General features: G+C 41.8%; 2 protein-coding genes across 3 annotated transcripts in view; one reads left to right on the plus strand and one right to left on the minus strand.

Moving 5' to 3' along the window:
- Positions 1 to 12,462, minus strand: part of LOC106561546 (nuclear pore complex protein Nup160) — a 32,981-nt gene extending 20,519 nt beyond the window's left edge. Inside the window, exons 1-5 of one of the 2 annotated variants that reach the window (XM_014125623.3) lie at positions 12,177 to 12,462; positions 11,454 to 11,562; positions 1,030 to 1,240; positions 515 to 813; positions 260 to 374 (exon numbers count right to left, since the gene is read on the minus strand). In XM_014125623.3, the coding sequence (XP_013981098.3) occupies positions 260 to 374; positions 515 to 813; positions 1,030 to 1,240; positions 11,454 to 11,562; positions 12,177 to 12,333 (891 nt within the window). In that variant the 5' untranslated portion in view covers positions 12,334 to 12,462. The remainder of the gene's footprint in view (positions 1 to 259; positions 375 to 514; positions 814 to 1,029; positions 1,241 to 11,453; positions 11,563 to 12,176) is intronic. The other variant, XM_014125624.3, reaches the window with a different exon arrangement.
- Positions 12,463 to 13,935: 1,473 nt separating this feature from the next.
- Positions 13,936 to 21,419, plus strand: LOC106561547 (high choriolytic enzyme 2). The gene is made up of 8 exons (XM_014125625.3): positions 13,936 to 13,998; positions 14,368 to 14,446; positions 14,641 to 14,686; positions 14,890 to 15,042; positions 17,310 to 17,427; positions 20,419 to 20,597; positions 20,787 to 20,868; positions 21,192 to 21,419. The coding sequence occupies exons 2-8, from the start codon at positions 14,381 to 14,383 to the stop codon at positions 21,316 to 21,318; spliced, it is 771 nt and encodes a 256-aa protein (XP_013981100.1). The 5' UTR covers positions 13,936 to 13,998; positions 14,368 to 14,380; the 3' UTR covers positions 21,319 to 21,419.
- Positions 21,420 to 23,957: the final 2,538 nt, after the last annotated feature.

Consider the following 23,957-nt stretch of genomic DNA (forward strand, 5'->3'; position numbering starts at 1 on the left):
CCTTCATTTAACTAGGCAAGTCAATTAAGACAAATTCTTATTTACAATGACGGCCTACCCCGGCCAAAGCTTAACCCGGACAACCCTATGGGACTCCCAATCACGGCCGGTTGTAATACAGCTTGGAATCGAACCAGGGTCTTTAGTGACGCCTCTAGCACTGAGATGAAGTGTCTTAGACCGCTGCACCACTCGGGACCCCAAAATGCCATGCTTCTGACAACAGAATTCAATAGAACAATCTCTCTATGGGACTGACCCTATAGGACCACATGCGTAGTTTATGGTCCTGACACAGAGCCAAGATGAAGGTGTCGTCCTCCAGTTCCCTCACAGCCAGACTCAGGGCCAGGTCCCCAGGGCTCTGCTCACCTCTGGACAGGACACACACACACACACACACACACACACACACACACACACGAACAAAAGAACCAGGGTTGGTTTACACAACGGGGTGATTACATGGACCCAGACTCAATCTATTAATGAAGCAAAAAACATGTCTTCTAACCTGATGGCAGTTGGCATCCAGCCAGCCAGTCTCTGCATCACAGAGCTTGTCTTCAGCTCCAGAATGGTCAAGCTGGCCTTTGTGTCGTGTTGGGGCAGTGTGACGACCAGGATACCCCCTGCAGGTGATGCAAGGGCGTAATGGGCCTCTCCCTGGTGGCTGAGCCAGGCTGCTGAGGCGGTGGGGCCTACTGTCTGGCCCACAGGGCTGGGGATGACTGCGCTGTGGGCCGGGTCCTGCAGACTCATTTTCCCCACGTCTGTAAATATGGACTGCATCTGGAGCTCTGTCACCAGCTCCTGTAGGAGAGAGGTAAGGGAGAAAAAATATCTTTGTATACAGCACAGTGTGCTGGGAAAAGGTTGTGTTGCTCTGTCTGTCAGAAAAGTAAGAACGTTGATTACGTCAACCAATTAAAAACAGAATGTTTCACACAAATAATTTCTCCCCACTCCACTGCGTCGGACATACGATTCATGCATTTTGGTGTAAAAGCATCCTAATGAGGGACTTACGCTGCGGTACATGCGTGTGGGGTGTGGCAGCACCAACCGGTGCACAGTCTGGTTGGTGACGATGAGGATGGTGACATTGTTGAGGGTCTCCTGGACGTGTACGCCTCCGGGCAGCAGAGGGCAGTGTGTGATCTTGAGTTTAACAGCATTGTTCAGTAGGTTGGTGTCCAGAGACTGCTCCACCAGCTGCACTGTGTCCCCGGAGGTGGACCTGGAGAGAAGACGTAGATGAGACAGTACGTCAATCCCAATAAAGGCCTCAGAGGTGTGTGGGTGATGCATGTCAAAACAATTCTGCATTGACATATGAAAGCTAGCCTGGGTCAGTGCCAGCTGCATTGTATGGATTCTCAGTCTGGATGCTGTGTGATAGAACCCGTGTCACATACAGTGGTACTGTTAGATTCTTGGTTAAACTTGGAACATGGCTATCCTAGAGACTGGTTTTTACATCAGAAGTTAATGGTTATCTGTAGGAGCCAGATGGCTTTGGGATGTGCTGGGTGGACGGGAGGAAGTCATAGGATTGCTATAGGGGATACGGGTGTACATCTGTGGATTAAGCAAATCAGGGGTTGAGGTCAGGTCAAATCCCCTTAAGGGAGAAATGATGGTTTAATACCCTATTACCCTCTTCCTGTCGAACCATAATTGATGTTAGGACTGGAGAGGAGGAGGAGGGCCTATATTGGAGTATGTACACTTGTGGTGGTGGAAACATGTTTTGTCTAATGCAGCTGTATTGATCCTCTGGGAAGAATAAACTTGGTTAAGCTTTCATAATGTCCGTTGAGTGTTTTACTCAGAATTAGAACCTAACAGTACATAGTGATGTTATGTTTGATACCGGAGCCTCGAGACAGGCGTCGAAATCGCTAAGCAGTTTACTTCAAAGCAGTGGTCCCTCATGACTAGTCCAGGTCTACGACAGTCTGGAAGACTAATGTCATAGAACAGAGACTGGCTATGAATACTTAACATGCCAGCGTTGATAAAAACACAAAAAGACAGAACAGAAACAAAAGAGAGTACATCAGAAGTATGCTATATATACAAAAGTATGTGGACACCCCTTCCAATTAGTGGATTTGGCTATTTCAGCCACACCCGTTGCTGACAGGTGTATAAAATCGAGCACACAACTATGCAATCTCCACAGACAAACAGTGGCAGTAGAATGGCCTTAGTGAAGAGCTCAGTGACTTTCAACGTGGCACCGTCATAGGACGTCATAGGACGGTGCTGACTTTCCAACAAGTCAGTTTGTCAAATTTCTGCCCTACTAGAGCTGCCTCGGTCAACTGTAAGTGCTGTTATTGTGAAGTAGAAACGTCTAGGAGCAACAACAACGGCTCAGCCACGAAGTGGTAGGCCACAGAAGCTCACAGAACAGGACCGCCGAGTGCTGAAGCACGTAAAAATCGTCTGTCCACGGTTGCAACACTCACCACCAAGTTCTAAACTGCCTCTGGAAGCAACGTCAGCACAAGAACTGTTCGTTGGGAGCTTCATGAAATAGGTTTCCATGGCCGAGCAGCCACACACAAGCCTAAGATCACCATGCGCAATGCCAAGCATCAGCTGGAGTGGCGTAAAGCTCGCCGCCATTGGGAAAGGAGGATACCTAGTCAGTTGTCCAACAATGTATTCAACTGAAATGGGTCTTCCACATTTAACCCCGGGGGTACGGCCCATAAAAATGTGATTAATTAAAAAATATATATATATTTTTTTTCTTCACATTTTCAAACAGTGCATTTAGTAAGGCCCGCGTCCATAGACATGCCAGCTCTACTGGTAGTACTGTTACTACCAGCAGTACTACACCTGCACATGTTGACGACACAAGTTGTTCTGCTTCCACAAGCACATCAAACGCTAACATCAGTAATTCTACATTTGTTGTTAGCGCAGCTAGCATGGACACTGACAGTTGTGAATCTGATGCAGCCGAAGAGCTACTGCCCCCTTACCCGGGAAAGCACCGAACAACAGACAGGGACGTTGGACCATCGAAGAGGCGCAAATATGATGAGAATTACATTGATTTGGGGTTCACATATTTCGGGAGTAGTGCCTTTCCTCAGCCACAGTGTGTTATATGTGCAAAAGTACTATTTCACAACTCGATGAAACCTTCTCTCTTGCGCAGACATTTAGAAACAAAACATGCCAATTCAAAAAATAAGCCACATTAGTTTTTTGAGCGAGAATTAAGACAACTTTCAAGTAGTAAGACATGATTAAAATCAACAGATACCTTTAATGAGAAGGGGCTGGAACAGTCTTTTATGGTGAGCTACCAACTGGCTAGGACAGGCAAGCCCCATACTATTGTGGAGGACTTAATTCTTCCTGCTGCCGTGGATATGGCTGGTACAATGCTGGGGGGAAAGGCCCAAAAACTATACAGACAATGCCTTCATCAAACAACACTGTTTCACAACACATCAGTGACATGGCAGGAGATATTTTGAAACAATTACTGCTTTGCATACAAGCCAGTGAACTCTATGCGTTACAGCTGGATGAGTCAACAGACAAGGTGGGCCTGGCACAGCTCCTGGTATATGTCTGTTACGTTTATGGGGGGGTCAATTAAGGAAGACATCCTCTTCTGCAAACCACTGGAAACCACTGGAAACCAGCACAGGAGAGGATAGTATTACTGTTGATGATATCTGGAAATGTGCATGCACACCCTGCCCATCTACTGTTGCTAGCCCCAATTCTGACTTGTGCTCTGATATGTGCTTCACTGATTTCTGTTCCCGTAAAAGCCTGGGTTTTCTGCACGTTAACCTGTTAGGGCTAGGGGGCAGTATTTACACGGCCGGATAAAAAACGTACCCGATTTAATGTGGTTATTACTACTGCCCAGAAACTAGAATATGCATATAATTATTGGCTTTGGATAGAAAACACCCTAAAGTTTCTAAAACTGTTTGAATGGTGTCTGTGAGTATAACAGAACTCATATGGCAGGCAAAAACCTGAGAAGATTCTGTACAGGAAGTGCCCTCTCTGACCATTCCTTGGGCTTCTTGACTCTTTTTATTGAAAACTTAGGATCTTTGCTGTAACGTGACACTTCCTACGGCTCCCATAGGCTCTCAGAACCCGGGAAAAAGCTGAATGATGTCGAGGCGGCCCCTGGCTGAAAAACATTAGCGCCTTTGGTAAGTGGTCTATCAGAGGACAATGAGACTGAGGCGCATGCACGAGGCGACCCCATGTTTTTATTTTCTCTCTCTTTGTACTAAAACACAGATTCCCGGTCGGAATATTATCGCTTTTTTACGAGAAAAATTGCATAAAAATTGATTTTAAACAGCGGTTGACATGCTTCGAAGTACGGTAATGGAATATTTAGAATTTTTTTGTCACGAAACGTGTCGGGCGCGTCACCCTTCTTTACACTTCGGATAGTGTCTTGAACGCACGAACAAAACAGAGAATATTTTAACATAACTATGGATTATTTTGAACCAAACCAACATTTGTTATTGAAGTAGCAATCCTGGGAGTGCATTCTGACGAAGAACAGCAAAGGTAATAACATTTTTCTTATAGTAAATCTGACTTTGGTGAGGGCTAAACTTGGTGGGTGTCTAAATAGCTAGCCCTGTGATGCCGGGCTATCTACTTAGAATATTGCAAAATGTGCTTTCACCGAAATCGGACATAGCGAGTGCATAGAGGAGTTCTGTATCTATAATTCTTAAAATAATTGTTATGCTTTTTATGAACGTTTATCGTGAGTAATTTAGTAAATTCACCGGAAGTTTGCGGGTGGTATGCTAGTTCTGAACGTTACATGCTAATGTAAAAAGCTGGTTTTTGATATAAATATGAACTTGATTGAACAAAACATGCATGTATTGTATAACATAATGTCCTAGGCGTGTCATCTGATGAAGATCATCAAAGGTTAGTGCTGCATTTAGCTGTGGTTTGGGTTTATGTGACATTATATGCTAGCTTGAAAAATGGGTGTCTGATTATTTCTGGCTGGGTACTCTGCTGACATAATCTAATGTTTTGCTTTCGTTGTAAAGCCTTTTTGAAATCGGACAGTGTGGTTAGATTAACGAGAGTCTTGTCTTTAAAATGGTGTAAAATAGTCATATGTTTGAGAAATTGAAGTAATAGCACTTCTAAGGTATTTGAATAACGCGCCACAGGATTCCACTGGCTGTTACGTAGGTGGGACGATTTCGTCCCACCTTCCCTAGAGAGGTTAACACTAGAAACTTATTACCTAAAATGGATCAATTGAAAGTGTTGGTTCACAGCTCCAATCCAGATGTGTTGGTCATTACTGAGACGTGGTTAAGTAAGTGTTTTGAATACTGATATTAACCTTTCTGGTTATAACCTTTTTCGGCAAGACAGATCTTGAGTGCCAATCTTTACCAAGGATCACCTTCAGTGCTCGGTTGTCTCCACCAAGTCTGTCTCCAAACAATTTGATTTGCTGGTTTCAAGTATTAAACTTTCAAATAGGTCTTTGTTGACTATTGCTGGGTGCTATCGTCCTCCGTCAGCACCGGCCTGTACCCTACCTGCCCTAAGCTCTCTCTTGGCCCCTTACACTAAGTCTGAATTTGTCCTGCTAGGTGACCTAAACTGGGACATGCTTAAACCACCTGACCAAGTGCTAAAGCAATGGGAGTCCCTAAATCTTCCTCAGATTATTACCAATCCCACAAGGTATGTCTCCAAACACCCAGAAAAGGCTATTCTTCTTGATGTTATCCTCACAAATAATCCAGATAGGTATCAGTCTGGTGTTTTCTGTAATGACCTTAGTGATCACTGTTTTACTGCCTGTGTTCGTAATGGCTGCACAGTGAAATGACCTGTCCTGATTTGTCAGACTAAAACTTTAATGAGCGAACCTTCCTTCACGAACTGGCCTCTAAAATGGTATAGAATCAGCTTGATCCTCTCTGTCGAAGACGCTTGGACCTTCTTTTTTTATATTTTCAGTGGTATTGTTAACAAACACGCCCCCACAAAGAAAATGAGAATTAAAAACAGGTTCAGCCCTTGGTTCGACCGTGATCTTGCAGTTACTCCACCTCAAGAAATGCATTTGGCGAAAGGCTCGGCACACACATACTCAGGCTGACTGGCTCTCGTTCAGGCAAATGAGAAGTGCACTCGGGCTATCCAGAAGGCCAAAGTTAGTTACTTTAAGGAGCATTTCTCTCTCTCTGTGGGTGTAACCCCAAGAAGTTCTGGAAACTGTTAAAGACCTGGAGAATAAACCCTCCTCCTCACAGCTGCCCATGTCCCTTAAAGTTGATGTGGTTGTTACTGACAAGAAGCACATGGCGGAGCTCTAATCACCACTTCATTAAGTCAGGATTCCTATTTGACTCAGACATGCCTGCTTGCCCGTCCAACATTTCCTCATCTCCCACCCCTTCTAATGTGACTATCCCCGATGCTTCTCCCTCTTTCCCCCTGCCCCGCTACAAAGTTTCTCCCTGCAGGCAGTCACTGAGTTCGAGGTGCTAGAGGAGCTCCTGAAACTTGACCCCAAAAGAACCTCTGGGTCAGATGGTTTAGACCCTTCTTTAAAGTTTCTGCCCCTATCATCGACCAGCCTCTCTCTCTCCTTTCTGGGGAGGTTCCCATTGCGTGGAAGGCAGCCATGGTTCGTCCTTTATTTTTAGGGGGAGATCAAGCCGATTCTAACTGGTATAGGCCTATTTCTATTTTGCCCTGTTTATCAAAAGTGTTGGAAAAACTTGTCAATGATCAACGGACTGGCTTTCTTGATGTCTATAGTATTCTTTATGGTATGCAATCTGGTTTCCGCTCAGGTTATGTATGTGTCACTGCAACCTTAAAGGTCCTTAATGATGTCACCATTGCCCTTGATTCTAAGCAATGTCGTGCTGCTATTTTTATTGACTTGGCCAAAGCTTTTGATACGGTAGACCATTCCATTCTTGTGGGCCGGCTAAGGAGTATTGGTGTCTGAGGGGTCTTTGACCTGGTTTGCTAACTACCTCTCTCAAAGAGTGCAGGGTATAAAGTCAGAAGATCTGCTGTCTCAGCCACAGCCTGTCACCAACAGAATACCCCAAGGATCAACCCTAGGCCCCACGCTCTTCTCAATTTACATCAACAACATAGCTAAGGCAGTAGGAAGCGCTCTCATCCATTTATATGCAGACGATAGTCTTACACTCAGCTGGCCCCTCCCTGGATTTTGTGTTAAACGCTCTACAACAAAGCTTTCTTAGTGTCCAATAAGCTTTCTCTGCCCTTAACCTTGCTCTAAACACCTTCAAAACAAAGGTCATGTGGTTTGGCAAGAAGAATGCCCCTCTCCCCACAGGTGTGATTACTACCACTGAGGGTTTAGAGCTTGAGGTAGTCACCTCATACAAGTACTTGGGAGTATGGCTAGACAGTATACAGTCCTTCTCTCAGCACATATCAAAGCTGCAGGCCAAAGTTAAATCTAGACTTGGTTTCCTCTATTGTAATCGCTCCTCTTTTACCACAGCTGCCAAACTAACCCTGATTCAGATGACCATCCTGCCATGCTAGATTACGGAGACATAATTTATAGATCAGCAGGTAAGGGTGCTCTCGAGCAGCTAGACGTTGTATGTATGTATGCATGTATATATATAATTTTTTATCCCAGCCCCGTCCCCGAAGCAGGTCTTTTGCCTTTTGCTAGGCCGTCATTGTAAATAAGAATTTGTTCTAAACTGACTTGCCTAGTTAAATAAAGGTTCAATAAAAAAAAATTACAAATACTGACCATAATTTCCCTTGTCTGACCACTTGCATGATGAGTTTCTCACACGACTGGCCTATCTGGGTAATGATTTCTTTCTCACCTAAATGATCAGAATCTAGGATTACAGGGACTCTCCGCAACTATATTCAATGTGCGGGATAAAATTGAGGCTACGATTAAGAAGTTGGAGCGCTTCTCTGTCTGCATTAACAAGGACAACACAGCTCTCTCCATTAGACGTCGACCGATTAATCGGAATGGCCGATGAATTAGGGCCGATTTCAAGTTTTCATAACAATCGGTAATCAGCATTTTTGGACACCGATCATGGACGATTACATTGCACTCCACAAGGAGACTGCGTGGCAGGCTGACTACCTGTTATGCGAGTGCAGCAAGGAGCCAAGGTAAGGTGCTAGCTAGCATTAAACGCATCTTATAAAAAACAATCAATCTTAACATAATCACTAGTTAACCTCTCTGGGACATGTGGAACGCTAGCGTCCCACCCGCGGGACACACTGCCAACAGCCAGTGAAATAGCAGGGCGCCAAATTCAAAACAACAAAAATCTCAATTCTATTCTCAAACATACAACTATTATATCCCATTTTAAAGATAATCTTCTCCTTAATCCAACCACATTCTCCGATTTCAAAAAGGCTTTACGGCAAAGCATAACATTAGATTATGTTAGGACAGCGCCTAAACAAGAAAACATTTAAAATACAAAAACCAGAAATACAGCTAAAATTAAATCACTAACCTTTGATGATCTTCATCAGATGACACTCCCAGGACTCAATGTTACACAATACATGTATGTCTTGTTCGATAAAGTTCATATTTATATCCATAAACCCCATTTTACATTGGCGCGTGATGTTCAGAAAATGTATTTCCTCCAAAACTTCCGGTGAATGAGCACATCAATTTACAAAAATACTCATCATAAACGTTGATAAAATTTACAACAGTTATTGAAAGAATTATAGATACACTTCTCCTTAATGCAACCGCTGTGTCAGATTTCAAAATAGCTTTACGGCAAAAGCACATTGTTCAATATTCTGAGTACAGAGCTCAGCCATCAAAGCAAGCTATACAGTTACCCGCCAAGTTCTGGAGTCAACTAAACTCAGAAATAGTATTATAAATCTTCACTTACCTTTGCTGATCGTCGGAATGCACTCCCAGGACTCCCACAAGAAATGTTTGTTTTGTTCGATAAACTCCATATTTATGTCCAAATACCTCCGTTTTGTTAGTGCGTTCAGATCACTAATCCAAAGGCATAATGCGCGAGCGCAAAACCCGAGACGAAAAGTCAAATAGTTCCATTACCGTTCGTAGAAACATGTCAAACGATGTTTACAATCAATCCTTAGGGGCTTTTTAACATAAATCTTCGATAATATTCCAACCGGACAATAGCGTATTCATTACAGTGGAAAAAGAAGGAGCGGCGTGCTTGTGTGAGTGCGCAGTAAACAACTCACTGGTCCCAGGCTTGAGACAGCTCTTATTCTCTGCCCAGTAACAGTAGAAGCAAGAAACAAGGTTCTAAAGACTGTTGACATCTAGTGGAAGCCTTAGGAAGTGCAAAATTACCCCACAGACACTGTAGTTTGGAAAGGCAATCAGTTGAAAAAAACTACAAACCACTTCCTGGTTGGATTTTTTCTCAGGTTTTTGCCTGCCATATGAGTTCTGTTATACACAGACATCACTCAAACAGTTTTAGAAACTTCAGAGTGTTTTCTATCCAAATCTACTAATAATATGCATATCCTACCTTCTGGGCCCGAGTAGCAGGCAGTTTAATTTGGGCACGTCATTCATCAGAATTTCCGAATATTGCCCCCTGTCGCTAAAAAGTTAACTACACATGGTTGATGATATTACTAGTTTATCTAGCTTGTCTTGCGTTGCATATAATCAATGCGGTGCCTGTTAATTTATCATGGAATCATAGCCTACTTCGCCAAATGGGTGATTTAACATGCGCATTCGCGAAAAAAGCACTGTCGTTGCACCAATGTGTACCTAACCATAAACATCAACGCATTCCTTAAAATCAATACACAAGTATATATTTTTAAACCTACATATTTTGTTAATATTGCCTGCTAACATGAATTTCTTTTAACTACGAAAATTGTGTCACTTCTCTTGCGTTCTGTGCAACAGAGTCAGGGTATATGCAGCAGTTTGGGCAGCCTGGCTCGTTGCAAACTGTGTGAAGACTATTTCTTCCTAACAAAGACAGCCAACTTCGCCAAATGGGGGATGATTTAACAAAAGTTCATTTGCGAAAAAAGCACAAAATCATTGCACGAATGTACCTAACCATAAACATCAATGCCTTTCTTAAAATCAATACACAGAAGTATATTTTTATATCTGCATATTTAGTTAAAAGAAATTCAGGTTAGCAGGCAATATTAAACTAGGGAAATTGTGTCACTTCTCTTGCGTTCATTGCACGCAGAGTCAGGGTATATGCAACAGTTTGGGCCGCCTGGCTCGTTGCGATCTAATTTGCCATAATTTTACGTAATTATGACATAACATTGAAGGTTGTGCAATGTAACAGCAATATTTAGACTTATGGATGCCACCCGTTAGATAAAATATGGAACGGTTCCGTATTTCACTGAAAGAATAAATGTTTTCTTTTCAAAATTATAGTTTCCGGATTTGACCATATTAATGACCTAAGGCTCATATTTCTGTGTGTTATTATACGAAACAACATTTGAGAGTGCGCTGACCCTGGTGCATGGGGTTACGCAGCTGAAGGTTGAGTGTTTGAAGGGGTACGGGACTATAAAAAGTTTGGGAACCACTGTACTAGACGATTCTGTGCTTCCAACTTTGTAGCAACAGTTTAGGGAAGGCCCTTCCCTGTGCACAAAGTGAGGTCCATACAGAAATGGTTTGTCTAGATCGGTGTGGAAGAACTTGCCTGGCCTGCACAGAGCCCTGACCTCAACCCCATCGAACACCTTTGGGATGAATTGGTTACACCGATCGCGAGCCAGGCCTAATCGCCCAACATCAGTGCCCGACCTCGCTTATCCTCACGGCTGAATGGAAGCAAGTCCCCACAGCAATGTTCCACATATAGTGGAAAGCCTTCCCAGAAGAGTGGAGGCTGTTATAGCAGCAAAGGGGGGGACCAACCTCATAATTGCCCATGAATCTGGAATCAGATGTTCAACGTGCAGGTGTCCACATACACTACATGACCAAAGGTATATAAGAACATACATAACATACATAACATACATACATACATACATACATACATACATACATACATACATACATACATACATACATACATACATACATACATACATACATACATACATACATACATACATACATACATACATACATACATACATACATACATACATACATACATACATACATACCAAGCACAACTTGCAGGTAGCCTAGTGGTTCGAGCGTTGGACTAGTAACCGAAAGGTTGCAAGATCGAATCCCCAAGCTGACAATGTAAAAATCTGTCCTTCTGCCCCTGAACAAGGCAGTTAACCCACTGTTCCTAGGCTGTCAGTGAAAATAAGAATTTGTTCTTAACTGACTTGCCTAGTTAAATAAAGGTATATTTTTTTTAACTCACCAGTGTATGAATCTGTTGCTTGTGATGGACAGGAGTTTTCCACTTCCCTCATAGTGAAAGCCTCCTGCGCTGTCTGGGTATATCACACTGCCAGGAAGAGCATTCAGACCTGTCGAGAAACCACACATGACCTCTGGTCAGTTCCAATAGAAGCTTTCACATGGTGGCTTGGCTTGTTGACAGTCTCAAACTATTTAGGTCTGACAGGTGGTTGACCACTTGTTAGGTTTGCACCATCACAACGCTCTCTTTGCCCGATAACTAAAAGACAGCTGTCAATAAATGAGTTAAATCATTTGTGTTAGATTGCATGTCACTATAAAACCAATTGTCTAACATTGACTTTCATGAACTGGAAGCTAACGCTACTCATGCTACGCTGTAAAACGTGCAGACTATGGAAAGCTGCTAACAACAACTCATGCACCAGGATACCGATACTTGATCATGATTTCGACGTAAGGTGTAGCTAAAGCGGCGTACAGTACGGTTGGCTAACTTTGGTTTAGGTTGGAGCTCGGGGGTAACAAAATGCACCTGCAGAGGACACCGTTATCATACTAACTAGCAATATAGCTTGTTAGCCACACGCCAGCTACATGTCAATAGTTAGCATGCATGGTGAGTCACTCACGACCACATTCTATACACAGTTTGTCATATAAACCGTTCATTTGAGCAAATAAAGAGCGGATCGTTCTTTTAATATCCATGAAGATGTACCTAGGTTTACAGTTATTTCCCGGAATGTTGGTAGGGTTTCCCTCTCAAACCCACTTATTTCTATGAAACTCCTTTCTAAAACCGCCGCCATCTTCCCCGCACCGCGTTGTGGGATTAACAAGGAAATGTACCGCCTTCTCTTCTGGCCTTTCAACATTTTAAAGCTGTATTAGCTAGCTTCTCCAAAGAGAACCTCTCTGGCTCTTATAAAATATAAGACCTATTCATTTAGCTACAGTAAAATAAGAAAAATAATACTAGGTATAGCTAGTATTAGGAATTTAAAAAACATTTCACAAATAATAGTGATTTAGGACACTCAAATGTCCCAATTCTTCACAATAGAAAAGTTATTGTCGTGTGATTCTGAGCCTTTGGCTTCACACTGACATTTACACCAACATCCAAGTATTTTCTGCATGTGTCAGAAGGGTCTAATTGGTTCCCCTAATAGTTAATATTGTACAGAAATGTCCTCATTGGACAGAAAAGGTCACACCTCCCACCCACCCTTGAGCCATATTATATTGTTGATCTGTTGATCTGAGATAAATGTAAAAAATTACGTAATATTATGTATATGAAATATACAGCATTAGCCAACATTCAAGACACAACTTGAAGTCGCAGATTAACTGGCTTCCATAGTGTTGTGCAGTCAAATCTGTCACAGTAAAGGGCAAACAGTTGTGACTGCTTATCAAAAAAATGCATAGTTTGGCTAATGACTCATATCATATGAATATATATACAGTATACTAGGTCTATACAATGTCATAACGTCAAAGTTTCAAATGATAAAGATTAGGCTCAACTCTTTGCTGACATTGGTTAATGAACCTAAATGTATATTCATTTAATTGATTTTACCTCATATCAATAATTTTATTGAGCAGTACTGTAAAACTGTGGGCAGTTCTGGCTCGCACAAGGCTTACTTACTTACTTACAGTGCCTTCAGAAAGTATTAACACCCCTTGACTTTTTGCACATTTTGTTGTGTTACAGCCTGAAATTAACATACTACATTTAGATTTTTTTTGTCACTAGCTGACACACAATAACCAAAGTGGAATTATGATTTTAGAAATTTTTAGAAATTACAAAAAAATGAAAAGCTGAAATGTCTTGGGAGTCAATAAGTATTCCATCCCTTTGTTATGGCAAGCCTAAATAAGTTCAGGAGCAGTGCTTGACTTGGGCAGGAGCTCACCGGAGCTGAGTACCGGCACCTCAAAGTTCTACTGCTTGAGCTCCTGTTCCTCTTATAGAATATTAGCTCAAAAGTATTGTGGAGCTCCTGCACATAAATATAAACAATCCTGGCACCCAAAATGAGTACTGCCACCTTTTTCAGAACTTCTAAGCCTATTCACAATGATATTGGGCTGGATGCTGATAGAGGAAACTTGCTGAATAACCAGAGAAATTATAGCCAAAGCTTTTCGTTTAGGCTATTTACAGAAATAGAAGTCCTGGATGCTTTGCTAGTAATAGCCAACAAGTAATCCACAGGGGTTTCATGATTATTATTGGTTTCATGATTATCTTAGTGACATATCTCAGGCCATGGGTATTTGCAAAATATTAAATAGCATTTTCAAGGAATAGAGAAGTTAGGAAAGGCTTTTCTAACCTTTTCTGATTGGTGTGAGAATTAGCCATATGTCATCGAGACAACATACCTGCATCTTATCAGCAGAAAGGGGTGTTTTCAATGTCATTGCCAAACTGTCCAAAAATGGATAATGTTCCGGTAGATTCCACTATATAAGGTGCAGTGTCTGGACCAGTAAACTAACTTCACTTCATTTCCCGAAAGGTAAGAGTGTTGTTCATGTGCTTTGCATTCTCTAGCTATGTCATGCAAGCTACATGTGTAGGATCTTAATTTGACCAGTTTCTCACAGCAGGAAATAATCCTGCAGCAAAAGGAAAGGTGATTATAATTAATGGACATGTATGTAGGAGTTGATACATTTTATGTTAGAGCAAATCAAGTCTAACATTTTTAAGTGGAAATTACACACTTTAGAAGCCTTCTAAGCCTTGAAAATACTACATGTTTGCATTTCCTGTAACAACAATGTGATCAAATTAAGATCCTACACCTGTACTACAGGAAGGTTACAGTAAGTCAATTACTTTCTGTGGTGGTATTCAGAGTTATTGACAGTGTCTAACCCTGCAGGTTGTTTGTTGACATGTCTGCATTGAAGTACTCTCTGGGTCTTCTGGCCCTGCTTGTAGTGGCCGCCTGGGCCGAGGAGGTGAGTAAAACTCTACTAAACGTTCTACTGTATGTGTTGCGTGTCTGCATCCATGCATGTGTGTGTGTGTTCGTCCATGTAAGTATGGACGTATGCATACATATTTTGTGAAACAATCTAACTATTCATAGTAAGGTGTTTGCTGATTTGTCAAAGTCATTTTTTCTCTCTGTCTTTGCTGCATGGTGCCATAGGAGCTCTCTGTCTCTGAGCTGCTGGAGAAAGCCAACAGGAATGTTGGTAAGACAGTTTTTAAATTGTGATATACAATACCCACCAACACTTTCAGATTACATTATGAGTGATATGAAATATTAAATCAAGATTTATTAGAAAAAACAATCCATTATCGCATTGCTTTTCAGTCCAAGACTAGGCTTAATCAGTATCAGGGAAACTGATCCAAGGTGTCACACTTTGACGTCCTGTCCCCGTCCCTCCAGTGCATACCCGCAACGAGCCCTTGATTGTGGATGACATCGCCTACGTCAACGAGGCTGAGAGGAACGCCGACCCCTGCACATCTCGCGGCTGCATGTGGCCCAAGTCCAGCGACGGCAGAGTCTATGTGCCCTACGTCATCGCCAACCAGTACTGTAAGTACCATGTCATGATGATATCTTATTTAACGATGTTGGATATTAATTTCAGCTAGTTTGCTAGAGCAGGAAAATAATCCTGCACCAACAGCAAATGTGGATTGTAATTAATGGAATTTCTTTTGTAGGGTTTGATAAAAAAAAAAAAGCGCAAATCAAGTCTTACATTTTAAAGTGTAAGTTATAAACTTCAGAAGCCCTTTTACAATACATATTAAGATCCTACATCTGTACATGAGTCCCAAACTACTGTATAAAGCTATATAAGTAGGCCGTATAAGTAACAACTAATCATTACTGGCCAGGGTTGGGTAGGTTACTTTCTAAATGTAATCCATTACAGTTACTAATTACCTGTCCAAAATTCTAATCGGTAACGTAATTTTTGGATTACCCAAACACTCAGTATTGTAATCTGATTACATTCAGTTACTTTTAGATTACTTTCCCCTTAAGAGGCATTAGAAGAAGACAAAAATGTATGTTACCAGTTGAACAACATCTATTGCAGGCTAAATCAATGTTAAAGTTTACATAGCTGGCCATATATGGATGTTACATTTTACTTTATGGGTTGGTTATGTAGGCTTCTAACCCATCGCTTTCTACTACATATAATAATACGATTAAATGATATCTTTACATTAAAAAGAAAGTCTATCAGAATTCCAGTCATTACAATACATGATGTACCCCTTGATCTTCAAGAATATGACTTGGAAATATGTAAATAAAAGATTAGCCATGTTGTTTTATCTGAGCATAACCCCAAAACGAAAGACTTATTGGCAAGCCCTACTCTGTTGTTTATGCTTTTGTTTTTATGGAGGACTGATTGGGCTCATTGATTCAAGTAAAAAAATAAATGCTGCGCTCATGGAATGGCATGCTTTGAGCACTACTGAAAAGTACTATTTACATGTGAAAAATAAATGCAATATGCTGCATTTTCTGTAGGCCTATGGTTTATGTTTTAGTGGGTGGCACTTTTCTATCTTGATAATATGCAGCTGTTTAAAGGGAAATCCACAGATGAAACAATAACAAAACGTTTGCCCCGCCTATGTTTTGGTAAAAAGCTGAGGGATGGGCCTGGAGAAATGTAACCTCTCGGATTAATAGACAGAGCTATGGATGCAAGGACTGACCATCCATGATATCAAAATTACTGTTTTAACCATGTTATGAGGCTATACAGTGTTTCTTCACATTTAGAATTTTTTACAAACATTGGAGAAAAACAAGATTATATTTTGGGATCTCATGGAGTGTGACATTTGAACTAAGCTCATACGGCATTTATAAGTTATATTTTTCAAGAATCAATGGATATATATACATACATAGAATTTATATGTTAAAAAGAATAATGTAGCAACTACAGATTACCTCTTTAAGTCTATCAAAAGTGTGCGAGTTTGAGCATGTGTCCATTAGGCCTATGGATTTTTTTATCAACATGAATTAGATTGAGCAATAAAAGCCCCACTTCATTCCATAGGCTGCGATCCGCACTATGCAGCTGTTGCAAGAGCGCATTTTTCACTGGTTTCAAAAACAATGATTGATAGGCAGCGTAAACTTATTGAATTCAACCATTATTGGGTTCAAATACATATTTAGAATTGTGAACAGCCATACTCAACAACCACAATCCGCAAGGCGCATTTAGCTACATGAAAAAGCAGCAGTGTGATTCACATCAATGCGCTATGTAGATATGAATAATAAGGGATATCCGTATCGCCGTAGACTACACCACTGCTGTCATCCTTACCTCTAATATTTGGATGCCGACAGCAATCGCACCATTGGAAGACAGAGCTTGGACTTTAGCCTACAAAGCCAATTCCTGCTCTTTTCTCGTGATCCATCAAACAGATTTTGTGTCATCATAGTGCTCTCTGATTTGTGGTCAGACTCGCTCAGGTGGAATAAATTTAAACTTGCGCCTTTTTTCAATGCTGATTTGAATGTCATTGAGAAAACAGAGAAGTGTCAATGATTTTTTTTTGCAAACATCCTTTCTGAATTTAAAGAAATCCTGGAAGTAATCATTTGGTTTTTCAAAAATATCTGTAATCAGACTACAACATTTTTGCTGGCAATGTAACGGATTACAGATACAGGTTGTTGTAATCCCTTACATGTAACGGATTACATGTAATCTATTATTCCCCATTAACTGTGTTGTGTAGCAAGTTTCATGATACAGTAGTCGTTTTTTAACAGTAGTTTTTCTTGTCCCATCTGTGTCCTGCCAGCCACCAGGGAGCTGGAAGTCATTGAGCGTGGTCTGCAGTCCTTTGCAGGCTTCTCCTGCATCAACTTCATCAAGCGCACTACCCAAAGAGACTTCTTGCACATCCAGTCCCAGAACGGGTACGTGCACTATGGAATTACATATAATTCATAGGTCCTACTATTCTACATGAGGATCTTTATGACGTACAGAACCAGGCTGAGTTAGGACCAATCATATATATATATATATATATATATATATATATATGAACCCTGGACTGCAGATGCTATGTGTTGGCCAGTGAGAAGCTTTGAAGCCACTGGTCGGCCATATTGGCCCTCCCCAGTTAGAGCAGTCCTCAATAGGAATGATAGAATTCTACAGTATTTCAGTTAAATATTTCAAGGACAAAATTACATGTGTGTATAGTATTGCTTACTAGGTTTGTCCAATCAATTTTAACCACTCCCTCTTCAAATTAGGGTTAATTTGGAAACGCTGTTAAAAAGAGAACATTGTATTATTTCTTTGTATTCCCTGACGAAGGCCATGCAGCCGAAAAACACGTCGTTTAAAAAAAACAACATTGTTTCCATTGAACATGCCATACTAATAAAGGCATTTTAATCAATTATAAGAAGAGTGCCTTGGTCCTCCTTTCTTTTTGATGACCAACTCACCCCTTTTACCAAAGAGCACCTTCTGTCTACCAACATTTACTATTGTGTACCTTAGTAGCGCTTCCCTTCCTCCTCTTTCGACAAAATTACATGTATTTAAGTATTCTTTTGCAGTGGGACAGTAACATTAGCACTCTCTACTTTAAGCAAAATGTTTGTATATATTTGTATATTTAGCTCACACAATATAATTAAAAATGATGCATTAAGCCGTCTGTAAAATAATAAATGTGTCAAACCTTTTTGGGAAATCTGACCAAATTCACATAGAGATTTGAGTCATTCTCGTTGAAAGCAAACCTAAGAAGCGGTAGACCTATTCTATGTGTGCTATTTCTATGCTTCGCCTTTCAGTTTTGTACACCAGCTTTAAACAGCTGAAAATACAATATTTTTGTTTATTAAAGATACAATGGGGGGAAAAAGTATTTGATCCCCTGCTGATTTTGTACATTTGCCCACTTACAAAGAAATGATCAGTCTATAATTTTAATAGTAGGTTTATTTGAACAGTGAGAGACAGAATAACAACAAAAAAATCCAGAAAAACGCACGTCAAAAATGTTATAAAATGATTTGCATTTTAATGAGGGAAATATGTATTTGACCCCTCTGCAAAACATGACTTAGTACTTGGTGGCAAAACCCTTGTTGGCAATCACAGAGGTCAGACGTTTCTTGTAGTTGGCCACCAGGTTTGCACACATCTCAGGAGGGATTTTGTCCCACTCCTCTTTGCAGATCTTCTCCAAAGTCATTAAGGTTTCGAGGCTGACGTTTGGCAACTCGAACCTTCAGCTCCCACCACAGATTTTCTATGGGATTAAGGTCTGGAGACTGGCTAGGCCACTCCAGGACCTTAATGTGCTTCTTCTTGAGCCACTCCTTTGTTGCCTTGGCCGTGTGTTTTGGGTCATTGTCATGCTGGAATACCCATCCACGACCCATTTTCAATGCCCTGGCTGAGGGAAGGAGGTTCTCACCCAAGATTTGACAGTACATGGCCCGGTCCATCGTCCCTTTGATGCGGTGAAATTGTCCTGTCCCCTTAGCAGAAAAACACCCCCAAAGCATAATGTTTCCACCTCCATGTTTGACGGTGGAGATGGTGTTCTTGGGGTCATAGGCAGCATTCCTCCTCCTCCAAACACGGCGAGTTGAGTTGATGTCAAAGAGCTCCATTTTGGTCTCATCTGACCACAACACTTTCACCAGTTGTCCTCTGAGTCATTCAGATGTTCATTGGCAAACTTCAGATGGGCATGTATATGTATTCTTGAGCAGGGGGACCTTGCGGGCGCTGCAGGATTTCAGTCCTTCACGGCGTAGTGTGTTACCAATTGTTTCCTTGGTGACTATGGTCCCAGCTTGCCTTGAGATCATTGACAAGATCCTCCCGTGTAGTTCTGGGCTGATTCCTCACCATTCTCATGATCATTGCAACTCGACGAGGTGAGATCTTGCATGGAGCCCCAGGCCGAGTGATATTGACAGTTCTTTTGTGTTTCTTCCATTTGCGAATAATCGCACCAAATGTTGTCACCTTCTTACCAAGCTGCTTGGCGATGGTCTTGTAGCCCATTCCAGCCTTGTGTAGGTCTACAATCTTGTCCCTGACATCCTTGGAGAGCTCTTTGGTCTTGGCCATGGTGGAGAGTTTGGAATCTGATTGATTGATTGCTTCTGTGGACAGGTGTCTTTTTTACAGGTAACAAGCTGTGGTTAGGAGCACTCCCTTTAAGAGTGTGCTCCTAATCTCAGCTCGTTACCTGTTTAAAAGACACCTGGGAGCCAGAAATCTTTCTGATTGAGAGGGGGTCAAATGCTTATTTCCCTCATTAAAATGCAAATCAATTTATAACATTTCTGACATGCGTTTTTCTGGATATTTTTGTTGTTATTCTGTCTCTCACTGTTCAAATAAATATACCATTAAAATTATAGACTGATCCTTTCTTTGTCAGTGGGCAAACGTACAAAATCAGCAGGGGATCAAATACTTTTTTCCCCCACTGTATGTCACAGCAGTTTAGATGGTACAATGATTCTCTACACGCTGAGTGCTTGTTCTGTCACAAACTGAAATAAGCCAAACTATTAGAATTTTAGCAACCAGGAAATGGCAGAGCCATTTCTGCATATTGCACCTTTAATAAATGCATTTCTATTTTTTCCCCCAAGTAATTACAATGGAGGACGAGTATCAATATTGCTGCGGGGGCCTTCAATACAACACCCAGTGTCAGTCATCCAGGGTTTATATACATTATTGGTTAGGACAGTTCAGTGTGAGACATGAAACTGCATTATAAGGCATGACGCACTTCTGGTAACAGTGTGTGTGTGTGTGTGTGTGTGTGTGTGTGTGTAAGTACATTTGTGTGGGTCTGACAGAGACAATTAAAACTAATTGCACTGTTACAACTCTGTCCAACCCATTCATGGCAGGTGCTGGTCCTATGTTGGTCGTTCTGGCAATGCCCAGGTTGTGTCTCTGAGCCGTTCCGGCTGTGTGTACCATGGCACCACCCAGCATGAGCTCCTCCATGCCCTGGGCTTCAACCACGAGCAGACCCGCAGCGACCGTGACAATCACATCCGTGTTCTCCTCCAGAATGTCCAGTCCGGTAGGATCCCTTTCACATGTCCCCATATAGCCATGTACATACACTCTATTATATTCTATGAATGTCCACATGCACACACAAACATGTACAGTACATATGCAGGCAAACACACACACTGTTGCATCGGTCACCAACCGTTGCATTTATTTATTAGGGCAAGGTGAATCTAATATATTCTCTCTCTTCCAGGCATGGAGCACAACTTCAACAAGATCGCCACCCTGAACCAGGGAACGGCCTATGACTACAACTCCGTCATGCAGTACCACAGGTTAGTCACCATTGTTTTACCACTTTCACTCCAGTAGATGCTTAGTCAGTTGAATAATTGTCTAAGCAGCCTCATAGAATTCTAATTCTGTACAGAGCCTGTGGTCTAACAGTAAGACACCCGGCTCCTAGCACATGTTATTTATGTGGAATTTAACTTTATGTTCTTAGATCCACCCTTCCTACTGTGTCCCTTTCGTCTATCTGACCCCCTCTACTTCTAACCTGTCTAGATAAGCATAAAACCATGCCCAAAAATATAATAATATAGTAAGCCTACCCCCACTCATCCCAAGTGTTCATGATGGTGTGATGTGATTGCAGGTACGCCTTCTCCAAGAACAACCAGCCCACCATGGTTCCCATCCCCAACCAGAACGTGGAGATCGGCAACGCCTCCCAGATGAGCCAGAGCGACATCATCCGTCTCAACAGGCTGTACAACTGTTAAACAGACATCTTGTGTTTCTGTCCTCTCTCACAAGGTTGTGTCAATGACTCAGTGTTGATATAAGCACAGAGTAAAGTTCAATAAATCGGCATGTAAAAATATACTGTATTTTTGTTTCATAATTTTAAAGTCTTAATATATTTTTCTACAGTGTGGATTAAAGTCCTGGGTTAAAATATTATTTGAAATCATATTAAATAGCCTACTTTACCTGGGCTTGATTGAGCATGCGTGGCCCAATTGAACCAATGAAATAGTCTCGAAACTGTAAACCCCGCCCAACTGGGACAGTTGGGAGGCTAGAGAAAACACTCAAAGCATTTGAAACATTTTAAATAGTATTTGAACCCAGGACTGGTAGATACAGATGTTTTCACCATTCAAACTGTTGGACACTAGCCCTGCTCTATCACTTGGCTGCTGAGGTCCCAACTGCAGTCAGACCCAATGCTGACCAAAAGGGGGCGACACATTACCACAGAGCTTTGGCAGTAACTGTCTTTCCAATCAAAAATGCATCGAATATAACAGGTGTAGACCTTACAGTAAAATGCTTACGAGCCCCTAACCAACAATGCAGTTTCCAAAAATACGGATAAGAATAAAAAATAACAGTAACAAGTAATTAAAGAGCAGCAGTAAAATAACATTTTAGTCATTTAGCAGATGCTCTTATCCAGAGCGACTTACAGTAGTGAATGCATACATTTCATAAATGTTTTCTCCGTACTGGTCCCCCGTGGGAATCAAACCCACAACCCTGGCGTTGCAAACACCATGCTCTACCCACTGAGCCACACGGGACATAACAGGACATAACAAAAGCGAGACTATATACAGGGGGGTACCGGTACAGAGTCAATGTGCGGGGGTACCGGTTAGTTGAGGTAATATGTACATGTAGGTAGAGTTATTAAAGTGACTATGCATAGATGATAACAACAGAGAGTAGCTGCGGTGTAAAAGAGAGAGGGGGGGGGGGGGGGCAATGCAGATAGTCTGGGTAGCCATTTGATTAGATGTTCAGGAGTCTTATGGCTTGGGGGTAGAAACTGTTTAGAAGCCTCTTGGACCTAGACTTGGCCCTCCGGTACTGCTTGCCGTGCGGTAGTAGAGAGAACAGTCTATGACTAGGGTGGCTGGAGTCTTTGACAATTTTTAGGGCCTTCCTCTGACACCGCCTTGTATAGAGGTCCTGGATGGCAGGAAGCTTGGCCCCAGTGATGTACTGGGCCATTCGCACTACCCTCTGTAGTGCGAGCAGTTGCCATACCAAGCAGTGATGCAACCAGTCAGGATGCTCTCAATAGTGCAGCTGTAGAACCTCTTGAGGATCTGAGGACCCATGACAAGTCTTTTCAGTCTCCTGAAGGGGAATATGTTTTGTTGTGCTTTCTTTACGACTGTCTTGGTGTACTTCGACCATGTTAGTTTGTTTGGTGATGTGAACACCAAGGAACTTGAAGCTCTCAACCTGCTCCACTGCAGCCCCGTCAATGAGAATGGGGGCGTGCTCGGTCCTCTTTTTCCTGTAGTCCACAATCATCTCCTTTGTCTTGATTGTGGACTACAGGAAAAAGCAGACCAAGCACGCCCCCATTCTCATCGACGGGTTGCAGTGGACGGCCTACCCCGGCCATCCACTATTGATCCCATGGATGAGTATACTCCTGTGTCATCAGACTCCCCATCTCCCACATTAGAATGAATTTGAATCCAGATGATGTTTCAATGCATGAACATTTTAGACACTATTTTCCCAGGCTCCAGAGTGACAGCTGTCTAAGGCACTGCATCTCAGTGCTAGAGGTGTCACTACAGACCCTGGTTAGATCCCGGGCTGCATCACAACTAGCCTTGATCGGGAGTCCCATAGGGCGGCGCACAATTGGCCCAGCATAGACCGGGTTAGGGGAGGGTTTGGCCGGGGTAGGCCGTCATTGTAAAATAAGAATTTTTTCATAACTGACTTGCCTAGTTAAATAAAGGTTAAATAAATATAACATATATTCAACAGAACACATCACCATCCCTGATTTTAAGTGCTCAAACTGTTTAAATGTTTGTAAGGAAGAGAACCTACTATCTGTATTACTTAATGTAAGCATAGAGTTGTTTGCACTTCAAGCACACACCACCACCAGTAAGAACCAGACCCTAGGCCCGAGCGTTTTTAAATTGTGGGAGGCGGATGTCTAGAGAGACTAACCAGTAAGTGTGTGGTTGTGATGAAGAGCTGACCAGATGGATCAGTATATCTTCATTACCTGCCTAAGCCAAATATAGGTTATCACTTGCTGTGAAAGTATAGGTTATAGGCTTACTGTAATTACAAATGAGAGTTTGATGGCTGTCTGCATTTTGACTTGGATCCCAACGGACATTCTTCATAAACACATTTGTTCCATTCTTCCGTCTACTTGAGAAAGAGACACAGACTCTAATTCAAAAGGTTTGTTCTGAAATGCTAAATAGAGTCAAAGTTGAAATCTGATAAAATTAGTGTTACACATAACTTTATTCAGGATCATTGATCTACACAATAGTATTTGTGGGCCAACGCCTGAATGGGTTTGTCTGTAACATGTAACTTTCCGGTAGGGTTGACTGCCATGCCATGTCGGTGTTAAAGTCATCAA

Source organism: Salmo salar, chromosome 10 (assembly GCF_965601325.2).
Source record: "Salmo salar chromosome 10, fSalSal1, whole genome shotgun sequence".
Lineage (NCBI taxonomy): Eukaryota > Metazoa > Chordata > Actinopteri > Salmoniformes > Salmonidae > Salmo > Salmo salar.